Source organism: Oncorhynchus masou, chromosome 24, assembly GCF_036934945.1.
Source record: "Oncorhynchus masou masou isolate Uvic2021 chromosome 24, UVic_Omas_1.1, whole genome shotgun sequence".
Taxonomy (NCBI): Eukaryota; Metazoa; Chordata; class Actinopteri; order Salmoniformes; family Salmonidae; genus Oncorhynchus; species Oncorhynchus masou.
The window spans coordinates 72,600,425-72,613,175 of record NC_088235.1 but is presented as its reverse complement, the minus strand read 5'-3'; the positions used below and the strand labels follow the sequence as shown (position 1 = coordinate 72,613,175).

The 12,751-nt window shown below is 45.4% G+C and overlaps 1 protein-coding gene across 7 annotated transcripts in view; it reads left to right on the top strand.

The window, feature by feature from the left end:
• Positions 1-12,751, top strand: part of patj (PATJ crumbs cell polarity complex component) — a 190,238-nt gene that overhangs the window by 25,215 nt on the left and 152,272 nt on the right. For all 7 annotated transcript variants that reach the window (XM_064934768.1, XM_064934770.1, XM_064934767.1 and 4 more), the window contains 7 exons: positions 3,384-3,545; positions 8,135-8,214; positions 8,347-8,403; positions 8,509-8,643; positions 9,745-9,921; positions 10,019-10,090; positions 10,291-10,500. In XM_064934768.1, the coding sequence (XP_064790840.1) occupies positions 3,384-3,545; positions 8,135-8,214; positions 8,347-8,403; positions 8,509-8,643; positions 9,745-9,921; positions 10,019-10,090; positions 10,291-10,500 (893 nt within the window). The remainder of the gene's footprint in view (positions 1-3,383; positions 3,546-8,134; positions 8,215-8,346; positions 8,404-8,508; positions 8,644-9,744; positions 9,922-10,018; positions 10,091-10,290; positions 10,501-12,751) is intronic.

The following is a 12,751-nucleotide window of genomic DNA, read 5'->3' as shown; positions in this document are numbered from 1 at the left end:
AATATCTTGTTTAGAAAGGGAACGTTTTTCATCCAAAAATGAAATAGCGCCCCCCAGAGTTTCAACATGTTAAGGATTTTTTTTAAATAATTCATAAGTGCAATTCCTTAACAGTATCTTATGATCGTAAGAAAATCATTCAAACTTACGAATCTTATGAATATGTTTGTTGCTAGGCAACAGTTAGCTAGCTAGCTAGCTAGCAATCACGTTATAACAGTAATCTCAGAAAGAAATATGCTAAAACATGATATTGTGTTTAAAATAATGAATACTGAAACTTTAGGGTTAAGTTAGAGTGAATTTAATATGTTCAATTGATTTCAGGAGGTTTTTTTTTCTCTCACTGCCCTGAGTTTAAGATGAGGGTTTAGCTATCTTGGAATTTATAACATTTCCAAGGACTTTATTTTCAAGAATCTAAGTTCTTAACTTTTTGCTTAAGGAGAAACCTAAGAAATGGCACAATAACATTTCCAAGAACCTTTTGAGGAATAGCAACTTTGCTTAAGTCTATAGTTAAGGGCGAGAAGTAAGTTGAGGAGAAATTCCTTCAGGTTTTGTGAATCTGGTCCCTGCTCTTTGTGGTTGAATCTGTGTTTGAAATGAACTGCTCGACTAAGGGACCTTACAATTACCTGTATGTGTTGGGTACAGAGATGAGGTAGTCATAAAAAAACATTGTGTTAAACACTTATTGCATCCAGAGTGAGTCCATGAAACTTATGTGAGTTGTTCAGCACTTATTCAGGCTTGCCATAGCAAAATGGTTGAATACTTAATGACTCAAGTCATTCATTTCAGCTTTGCATCTGTAATATATATATATTTTATGTCTAAAAACATAATACACCTTTGACATTATAGAGTATTGTGTGTAAGCTAGTGAGAGAGAATCTCAATTTAAATCATTTTAAATTCGGGCTGTAACCCAACACAATGTGGAAGAAGTCGAGTGGTGTGAATACTTTGCGTAGGCATTTAATAGGGAATAGGGTGCCGTTTGGGACATGACCCTGTACAATAAGTTCATACTCCTTCCGACCATTTCCAATTACCATCCAGCATCACAGGGTAAGATTGTGATAAGGAATGTGTTTACTTGCTGTAATTTCCAAAAAGTATCTCGTCGGCAAAGCGTCCCAAGATCTATGACCTAATTTCCTGCGACTTCTACGAGTCTGTGTCCGGTACTATAGGTCAGCCGAGCGGTGCGAGAGGTGATTTAGAAGAGCAAGTTAAGCCACAGTGGGATTCTTATCTCTGTTTCATTACACCAGTGGGGGAAAGGCATACAGTGCTAACTGAACACTGCTAGTGTTGTAAATGTAGCGCTCCATTATATGTACACTAGTGTTGGGTGGCATCCAGATGTTCATACGCTATTGATGCCTTTCAAAATCTTACTGACCGTATATCAAAATACCCCGCTGGATGGTATACTGCCCATGCCCCACACACACACTGACCTTCTGTCATGTCGTCCACTTGCCTTGTGTAGTACTTGGAGGGTGTAGCATACAGTGCCTTCAGAAGGTATTCACACCCCTTTGTTCACATTTTGTTGTGTTACAGCCTGAATATAAAGTTGATTTAAATTGAGATTTTTTTGCCCACACCCAGAAGTCCCATAATGTCAAAGTAGAATTTTGTTTTTAGAATTATTTTCAAATTAGTAAAAGCTGAAATGTATTTTAGTCAATAAGTAGTCAACGCCTTTGTTATGGCAAGCCTAAATGAGTTCAGGATTCAAAGTTGCATGGTCTCGCTCTGTGTGCAATAATAGTGTTTATCATGATTTTTGAAGGACTACCTCATCTCTTCACCCCACTCATACAATTATCTGTAAGGTCCCTCAGTCAAGCAGTGAAATCCAAACACCGATTTAACCACACAGACCAGGGAGGTTTTCCAATGCCTCACAAAGAAGGGCACCTATTGGTAGATGGGCCAAGTTATTCATTACACTTTGGATATCAATACACCCAGAAACTACAAAGATATAGGGCTCCTCCCTAACTCCGTTGCCGGAGAGGAAGAGACCCACTCAGGGATTTCACCATGAGACCAAATGGTGACTTTAAAACCGTATGACAACATTGTAGTTACTCCACAATAATAACTTAATTGACAGATTGAAAAGAAGGGATTTAATAATATTCCATAGCAGCGCTAAAGTCACTGCGAAAAATGTGGCAGATCAATTCACTTTTTGTCCTTAATACAAAGTGTTGTGTTCTATTGGATTTGCCCCCAACATATTACTGAATTACCACTCCATGTTTTCAAGCATAGTGGTGGCTGTGTCATGTTATGAGTATGCTTTTAAACGGTAAGGACTTGGTGTTTTTCAGGATAAATAATGTGCGGAATGGAGCTACACATAGGCAAAAAAGGTTTTCCTAGAGGAAAACCTGGTTGAGTTTTACGTTCCACTGGACACTGGGTGATGAATTCACCTTTCAGCAGGACAATAACCTTAAACACAAGGCCACATCTACACTGGAATTGCTTAACCGAGAAGACAGTGGATGTTCCCGAGTGGCCGAGTTGCAGTTTTGACTTGGATCTACTTGAAAAATCTATGGCAAAACATAAATTGTTTTCTAGCCATAATTACAACCAAATTGACAGACCTTGAAGAATTTAAAAAATAATAATGGGCAAATGTACAATACAGGTGTGGAAAGCTCTTACAGACTTACCGAGAAAGACTCGTAGCTGTAATCGCTGCCAAAGGTGCTTCTACAAAGTATAGAATCAGGGGTGTGAATACTTAAGTAAATAAGAGATTTCTGTATTTCCTTTTCAATAATTGTGCGATCATTTCTAAAAACATGTTTTAATTTTTTTCATGGGATGTTGTGTGTAGATGGGGGACGGACGATTTGATCAATTTTAAATTCAGGCTGTAACACAAAAAAATGTGGAAAAAGTCAAGGGGCATGAATACTTTCTGAAGGCAATGTATACTGGACCGGGAACAGAAATGATTGGCGAGGACACTTTGCTAAAAATATTCCCCCAGGTCACTTATCTAGGATGAAGTAACTAAAGCACTGTGAGCAGTGAACTTATACCACTTCCTCTCAGGCCATCCAAGCTGAAACTGGATTTTTTTCTCCAATAGCCCACAACCAGATTTCTTCTGAAAACGTGTATTGTTGGCAGTGGGTGTAATGTCGTTGAATGTGATTGAGTGTTCATTTGTGCAAGGCCTGGCTCAAATTGACCACAAATATCCCCAACACATGTCTTTCCAACCAGCCTTGTGTTCTGACCAGTATGTCTGTTTTGTCTGGCTGCTAGTGTTTCATTTGATATGTCAGAACTGCGCCACAGATGACTAAATAAACAGATACGTTTGTGTGTGTGTGTTGTAGTCCAGAGAGAGCCGTCCCGTGTGTCTCTGAAGAGGTCTGCAGAGATCAAAGCTCGGTCATCAGACCTGCAGAGGGCCTCCAGCGTGGCCTCCAGCGTGGCCCCCCTACTGGAGCCCACTGAGACACTTCTGATGAGCACCAGCAGAACACAGCTGGCCAGTGGTGAGCTCATCCAGCCGTCAGTCTGTCCATTCATTCATCGAGCCTTCCGCCTCTCTCATTCTGTCACCTCATCCTCTCAGTGCCTGGGTCGGGTCAGATCAAAGAACAACAACACACACATGCCTCATTACTCTGTAGACACAGTCCCAGTCAGTCATCTGTTGTCTCGAGGGAGGCAGCTGTCACTTACACACACACTGCGTCAACACAGCGCTGCTAGCTGACTGTTGGATAGTTGGCCACTAGGGGTCAACATCCCGGTCAACTGTTACAATGTCAGCTAACCAGGTAATGTGTACCTGTTGCACGTTAGTGACAGAACAACAAGTCACGGCGAACAAATATTGCTTGTCCAGATGAGGGGATCACTTTCCTTCTCTTTTATAATCCTCCCCCCATCGGTGGTCTGGCTCCCCCCCCCCCACCCTCTTTTTAAACAGTCAGTCACTACATAAGCACTGGAACCTGATCCTGTATTACATCCCTCCCCTCTCTCTGGGTCCAGGTCATCGGCTGGCCACGCAGTCATTCAAACCCAACCATTCCATCCCCGTACCCCCCTCTTTCATAAGCCTCCACAGCAGGCTTGTTGGGCACTGTTACAGACATGCTACACATCCACCCTGCAAGATATCCATATCAAGAAAGGCGAGAAGGGGAAGAGAGGGGGTAACGGAATAGCAGGAGGCTTGAGCTGGGTACAGGAGGAAGAGAGGGGGTAACGGAATACAGGAGGAAGAGAGGGGGTAACGGAATAGCAGCAGGCTTGAGCTGGGTACTGTGGGAAGAGAGGGGGTAATGGAATAGCGGGTGGCTAGAGCTGGGTACAGGGGGAAGAGTAGGGGTAACGGAATAGCAGGAGGTTAGAGCTGGGTACAGGGGGAAGAGTGTGTGTGGTACAGGGGTGCTCACGTTACACTTGGCCCTAATGAATCCTGACAAGACCCTTTACCTGCCAAATCTCCAAAATAAAGTATTCTGTTGCCCAGGGGAACCAATACAAGCCCCATGGACAACAATGACGGCCTGTCAAGGGCTTATATCCGTGTGTGTGTGTGTGCGCATTTTGCATACATGCGTTTGTCTTTTGCAAAATCAAAACACCTTTTGTTTGGAATCTACAGTCATTTTGTTGTTGTATAATTATTAGGGATCTAATCAGTGACATACTCATTAGGCATGACTGTTTGACCGTGGGTGACACGTGATTTGGGCAAAGAGAAGGTTTAAGATAATTGTCTCTATTTAAAGATGATTGCTTTGGTAGTATCGCCTGAAGGAGAAATACCATAGACATGGGATATGTCCCAAATGGGAGGCATATAGCCTAGTGGTTAGAGCGTTGGGCCAGTAACCGAAAGGATGCTAGATCGAATCCCCGAGCTGACAAGTTACAAATCTGTCGTTCTGCCCCTGAACAAGGTAGTTAACCCACTGTTCCAAGGCCGTCATTGTAAATAAGAATTTGTTCTTAACCTCTTACACTTATGGTGGCGCTATTTCATTTTTGGAAGAAAAACGTTCCCGTTTTAAACAAGATATTTTGTCACAAAAAGATGCTCGACTATGCATATAATTGCTACTGTTCGAAAGAAAACACTCTGACGTGTCCAGAAATACAAATATCTTCTCTGTGCGTGCCCTTTAACGTGAGCTTCAGGCAAAACCAAGATGACTTGGCATCCAGGAAATGACAAGGATTTTTGAGGTTCTGTCTTTCATGATCTCCTTATATGGCTGTGAACGCAAGAGGAATGAGTCTGCCCTTTCTGTCGTTTCCCCAAGGTGTCTGCAGCATTGTGACGTATTTGTAGGCAGATCGTTGGAAGATTGACCATAAGAGACCACATTTACCACGTGTCCGCCCGGTGTCCTGCGCCGAAATTGGTGCGCAAAAGTCACCTGCCAGTATTTTTCCATGGGGCACAGAGAGAGAAGCAAGCTTCCACGAACTGCATGTCAATGAAGAGATATGTGAAAAAACACCTTGAGGATTGATTCCAAACAACGTTTGCCATGTTTCGGTCGATATTATGTAGTTAATCCGGAAAAAGTTTCACGTTGTAGGTGACTGCATTTTCGGTTCGTTTCGGTAGCCAGGCGCAATGTAGAAAACGGAACGATTTCTCCTACACACAGACGCTTTCAGGAAACACTGCGCATTTGGTATGTGGCTGGGAGTCTCCTCATTGAAAACATCAGAAGCTCTTCAAAGGTAAATGATTTTATTTATTTGGTTCTGGCTTTTGTGAAAATGTTGCGTGCTACATGCTACACAAAATGCTATGCTAGCTTTGCATACTCTTATACAAATTAGTCAATTTCTATGGTTCAAAAGCATATTTTGAAAATCTGAGATGACAGTGCATTATTTTAATTTTATTTGCGATTTTCAGAAATCGTTAACGTTGCGTTATGCTAATGAGCCTGAGGCTTAGTCACAATCCCGGATCCGGGATGGGGAGTTTCAAGAGGTTAACTGACGTGCCTAGTAAAATAGAGAAAATGGGGAGAAAAAAATGGGACCCTATTCCCTATGAACCTATGGACCCTGGTCAGAAGTAGTGTACTATAAAGGGAATATGGTGCCATTTGGGCTCCAGCCATACTTTGTGAATAAGAGTCATTGAAAGTTGAAGATGTGAGAAACGGATTCTTGTCCAGTCCGCTGCAGAGCAAAATGTTGTCCGATTTGTCGCTTGTAGGTGTTGTGATCTGGGCTTTTGTTGTTTTGCTGTAGTTCAGTGTAGCGTCACGAGACCTGTTAATGGATGCCTGAACCGTCAACGTTCACAGTACATTACACTACACGCTTGCAAAGGCAATATTTTATGGTAGCGCCACTATGCCAGTAACTCGACAGTAACCCAACACTTGAACCAGCCTGATTGTGCTTGTCCAACCTAGCGCCAACACTCATTTGTTCTCGGTCTCTCCCTTTTCTCTTATTTTTTTCCCCCCCCCCTTTGCTAAAGAACTGAAACGCAATGTAAGTTTTTAGGTTCTGTGTGTGCTCTCCTCTCCACTGCCTGGCCAACAGATGTTCCTTCCCTTTCTCGACATCCCAAAACGGTGTATTATTGTATTTATTTAGTGAAACGTTGGAGCGTAATGTACGCTGTGTCGGCAAGGGGTTAGCGACGCTAATTTAATCAGGCACAGTACTGGAGCTCATGTCACAGGTCTTTGGGTTTTTATGCACCGGGCAGAGCGAGAGGGGCACGCGACCTGCTCCTCAAAGGGTTCTGTGTGTGTGTGTGTGTGTGTGTGTGTGTGTGTGTGTGTGTGTGTGTGTGTGTGTGTGTGTGTGTGTGTGTGTGTGTGTGTGTGTGTGTGTGTGTGTGTGTGTGTGTGTGTGTGTGTGTGTGTGTGTGTGTGTGTGTGTGTGTGTGTGTGTGTGTGTGTGTGTGTGGGGTGTGTGTGTGTGTGTGTGTGTGTGTGTGTGTGTGTAGGGGGGAGGGAAGAGGAGTGATTGTGCTCGGTTCAGAGGCACTAGTACGCTCTCTGAATGTTGAGTTTCTCTTTACACTGGTCATGAACACACAACATATCTCCCTCCTCGACATCCTGCTGCTGAATTTGTTTATTTATTACCCCCCCCCCCCAGGTTCGTTATTAAGAGGCTGTTTCTCAGAAAGTACCCTATTCCCTACAAAGTGCACTACTTTTGGCGCACTATATAGTAGCATCTGGGGCCGAACCCTTACGGTACAGTTCTGGGGTACAGTTAATTTGCTTGGACTCGGAGCTACTTGTGTCCCAAGTTTGATTTCTCACCGTGTCAAGTTTAACAGTCATGTTGACTTGGAGACTATTTTTTATTTTTTTGTATTCCTCTGTGTTTAACATTTCAGTAGTTGGTGCTATCTAAGTGGAGGGAATGAGTGTCTCACTCGCGCTAGGACAGGCCATTTCTACTGAGGCGCGCACCCCACACACACACACACACACACACACACACACACACACACACGTGGGCACGTATTGCACTGCACCGCATGCACACAGAATTGTTTCCAACCTTGAATCAATCTCGTTTGATTAATTTCAGATGGTGAAATCTCACTCAGACTCATCACAAACATTTGACTACTTTAGCAGTGTCATCGTATTTCCAGGCACTACAGTGTTATTTCGACTAAACCGTAGTTAGCCTCGTCATAGTCATGTCATTTTAATGGATACACCACAGACTGTGTAAATGGAATAGGATGAAGTGGAACACATAGTAGAGTGGCTCTGATAGTGGGCAACACGGAAACCACGTCTTCAACCGGCCATCGTAATGGCATGGTCACTCAATTCACTCAAATGCACGAATCGCCTAGTTATTTTGCAGCCTGGGTGCCAGTCTTTCTGCTCTCTTGCCAACTCCTTTTGGAATTGTCGTGTTTGGCTTGACAATGGCGTAGACAAAAGCACAAACATATCTGGGACCAGGCTAGCTCTTGTTACAGAGACACACGCAAACCTCAACCTAATGTCGCGTCCCTGCACCCCAATGTCCCAATACATGCATCTCTTGAAGGTACTTATGCCACAGTTATTAACGTTCCTCCTAGCGTCAACACTGTCACTGTGTCTTTCAGCTATGGAAGGAGTCTCTCTGTCTGAGCTGGAGCTAAGGGCCAAATGGGAGCAGGCCCTGGGGCCAGAGTACGACGTTCTGGTAAGCAGTTCGTTCGGCGGAATAAGCACTGTTGGTGGCTCTTATTTGCTGACACATGAGACTGGATCAAGCCATAGTGTCTACATTGTCATGGAAGGAATTATATAGTGCCATTGTTTGTGTCCTTCCCAGGTGGTTGAACTGGACCCTGTCATCGAAGATGACGCTGAGCTGCAGAAGTACTCGAAGGTTACGACCGGTTATACGCTCAAAATGAAGCCAAATGCCACAGTTCCCCATATTAAAAACCTCCACAGTTCTCAAGGCCTAATAAAGTATTCTATTCTTTTCTAGCTTCTTCCCATCCACACCATGCGTCTGGGGGTCGAGTTGGACTCGTTCGACGGCCACCACTACGTCTCTTCTGTGGCCCCTGAAGGCCCTGTGGCCAAACACGGGCTCCTGAGACCAGAGGACGAACTACTGGAGGTACTGTACTGGCAGGCATTACTGTCTCCCATCAACACACACGTCTGATAACGCACACACACACTAGCACTTAGGGCAACATTTTCCTTGTCCAAGTAAATTGAGGGAGGGGGGAAGGGAGAGGTAGAGAAAGACTTTGTACTACACCCTACCTATCCCCTCTTGCTGCACCCTACCTATCCCCTCTTCCTGCACCCCTCCCTGGCACAGCTTGGTGCTGCTTCACCACTGTGCCTTCAGCCTGTTGTTGTTGGCAGTCCTGACATAAGCAGAGTCAACGACCATGGCACAGGAGGGGGAAATCCTGGCATCAGAGGGGAGGAGAGCCAAATCCATGGATTAAAATGCCTGGTTTTGACACAAGCAGAATCCTCTGTACTAGTATAGCGCAATCTACACCTGCGTTTTTCAAGCGTGTCCGTGAATTGAACGCAAGTCTCCCAGTAACACCGGAGGGTTAGGCTTGGTCTCCCCACATCGCTGGGCAAATGGCACGTACAGTAGCAGCCATCGCCGGGCTCTCCAGCCACTCCCGTGCAACCCATTCCATTAAACATCAATCAGGTAGCCCAGCGGCTCCCTGAGTCCCCCTCCATGAGAAATGTGCCATACCTCTGGTGCGGCCCCTCTGATCAGCACACACACACAGGCGAGAGCACAAACGCGCAAAGGCGTGTGTATGAACGCACAGAGGTGCACAGACGAACACACACCTACAATACACTCCCACACCTCCGTTGGGCTCCTACACCTCTGTTGGTTCACTTCACTACTAGAGAACCTTTGTTGGGGGGTGTTTTGAAGTCACAAATGGACTCCATTCATTCCAGCCATAAACTGTTCGTTAGCTTCATGTCTTATCTTCCCTTTTGAAAGCAGAGCATAAGACCGTTGTCTTTGGTTCACCAGCATATACACAGTGGGCTGTGTATTTACTCAAAGTGTGTGTGTGTGTGTACGCTCTGCAGGTGAATGTAGTGCTTCTCTGTGTGTCTGCCTATTGCGAGGTGTATGTGTGTGTGTGTGTGTGTGTGTATGCCATCTTAAGTTAATCATGTACAATGCACGTTTACTTAGGAAAGGTTGTGTGTGTGTGTCCAGGTGAACGGGGTGCAGCTGTACGGTAAGTCGAGGCGCGAGGCGGTGGCGTTCCTGCGTGAGGTTCCCCCTCCCTTCACCCTGGTGTGCTGCAGACACCTGACAGAGGACGACTCAGACTATCAACCAGACCGCCAAGACGAGTGGCGCTCGCCCAGCCCTGCCGCCAGCTTGTCTGAGGTCAGCACGCACACATACACAGGAACACTCACACACACTCCCAACTCAACACACACACAAATGATAGTCTTTGTCCTCCTGTGTTCTTCTAATCTAGCTTGAAACCAAGCTGTCCTCTGTGTTGATAAGTCAGGCCTACCTCCGGGACAATGACAGTGAACAACCTCCGGTAGGCTACTTCGTAACTTCTCCTCAAAATGCTGACTCATGCTGTATCGTACGACTCATAGACAATGACAGAGACCAGGATAGGTTGGAGTCACTGTTGTAGCACGACAATACCCACAATGCTCTGCACAACATATCAGTATGTACCTGAAGCTGACATTATGGTGTCAAAACGTGTGTATCCTCTCGTGCACCCACCAGGACCACGTGACCCTGCAGGAGGTGTCGGATGAGGAGCCGGAGGAGCCAGCGCCCACGTACCCCAGCCACCAGGAGGAGATGCAGCAGGGGAGAAGAGGGGAAGAGGAGGAGGATGAAGAGGGAGAGCTGGCTCTGTGGTCCCCGGACATTCAGTTGTTGGAGCTGGAGAAGGGAGAGAGAGGCCTGGGCTTCAGCATCCTAGACTACCAGGTAGGGAGTTGCCGCTGCACCTCCTCCGCCCCTCGTACTCCTCTTCTCTCTACATCTCTCCAACTGTACCTTCTCTTTCTTTCCTGTTTCTTTCTCCCCCTTTCCCTCTCCTCCTTCCCCTAACTCCTCTCCTCTGTCTTCTTCTCTTTTCTCCTGTCAGCTCTCCCCCTCTTCCTTTAATTTGGGAAGGAATGTGAACTGTAGAAGGGAGAACATGAGAGCCTGATCTCCATACCAACATTGGTGACCCCTGCAAAGGGCTCTGCAGAAAAATGTATTAATTAATGACGAGGCTTAGGGCGATGAAGGGCGGATGAGCACCGGTGTGGGTGGTGAGGGTGCGAGCCCCAAGGGACTGTTTGAGGTCCCATCTGTGACCTGAGTGGGCTTTGGAAGGAGTGGGCAAAAGCAAAGTAAAGCCTAGGTTGTGTTCATTAGAGAACACGGTAAACACAGCATTGTGCAACAGAAACCAAAAACAAGCATTTTATTATTGGACCACGCCTTTATTCTCTCACAGTTTGTTTTTCTTCCCTTCGGTGCCTAATGAATACGACCCAGACCAAAGCCCAGTGGTAGATAAAGTACTCAATTGTCATACTTGAGTAAAAGTTAGACACCTTAATAGAAAATGACTAGTAAAAGTGAGTCACCCTGTAAAATACTACTTGAGTAAAAGTCTCTAAAAGTCTCTTTTCACCTGTCGTCCGATCACAGAAGGGAAGTGAAACGTGCATGGCAGTCTCACAAGCCATCGGGTTGAGGACAACAAAATGAAACGGTCTGTAGTTGGGCTTGGCAAGGTGCCACTGTGTTACCTGGAGCCAGGCCAAACCCAGACATCACACCCGTCAGAGCCAGGCAGCCAGCTCCGTCGTGTTTCACTGTGACTGGAAAGAAGATGAACTGTAATTAATAAGGCCCTAACCACAGGCAGTATGCACAGTAGAACTGTAAATGCTCTAGGATCACTACATTAGATCTTTGGGTGCTGTTCATTCAAAACCTGATAACCAAGTGTCCTTGATGTCATCTTTTCATTATAACAAAACGTAATTAAAACGTACTGTTAATATAAATATAATAAAAATGTGCCTCCGGTGTGAAACAAAGAACTGGCCAGTAAGCTCTCTCAAAGGCAAGGGAAGAAACCCCAGGTCTGTATATCTACGCATAGTCACTTTAACTCTACCTATATGTACATATTTACCTCAGTTACCTCGACTAACCGGTTCCCCCGCACATTGACTCTGTACCGGTACCTCCTGTATATAGACTCGCTACTGTTATTTTCACTGCTGCTTTTTTTCCCCCCTCTATTTTTTACTAAACACTTATTTTTCTCTGACTTCCTGTTTTGATTTCAACTCAGGTTTTTGCCTGCCAATATGAGTTCTGTTCTACTCACATCATTCAAACAGTTTTAGAAACGTCAGTGTTTTCTATCCAATACTAATAATAATATGCAAATATTAGCAACTATGACTAAGGAGCAGGCCGTTTTGATATGGGCACCTTTCATCCAACCTACTCAATACTGCCCCTGCAGCCATAAAAAGTTAAGAGTATCTCTACCACTTCTGCTATCGCTAGAGAGTTGAAAACAGCAGGTCTGGGACAGGTAGCACATCTGGTGAACAGGTCAGGATTCCATAGACGCAGGCAGAACAGTTGAAACAGGAGCAGCCCGAGACAAGGCCGAGTATAGCCCACAAAGATCTCCGCCACGGCACAACCCAAGGGGGGCGCCAACCCAGACAGGAAGATCACGTCAGTGACGTGACGCACCCCTCCTAGGGACGGCATGAAAGAGCACCAGTAAGCCAGTGACTCAGCCCCTGTAATAGATTTCGAGGCAGAGAATCCCAGTGGAAATAGGGGAACCGGCCAGGCAGAAACAGCAAGGGCGGTTCGTTGCTCCAGAGCCTTTCCGTTCACCTTCACACTCCTGGGCCAGACTACACTCAATCATATGACCCACTGAAGAGATGAGTCTTCTGTAAAGACCTAAAGGATGAGACCGAGTCTGCGTCTCTCCAATGGGTTGGCAGACCATTCCATAAAAATGGAGCTCTACAGGAGAAAGCCCTGCCTCCAGCTGTTTGCTTAGAAATTATAGGGACAATTAGGAGGCCTGCGTCTTGTGACCGTAGCGTATGTGTAGGTATGTACGGCAGGACCAAATCAGAAGGATGGGTAGGAGCAAACCCATGTAATGCTTTGTAGGTTAGCAGTAAAACCTTGAAATCAG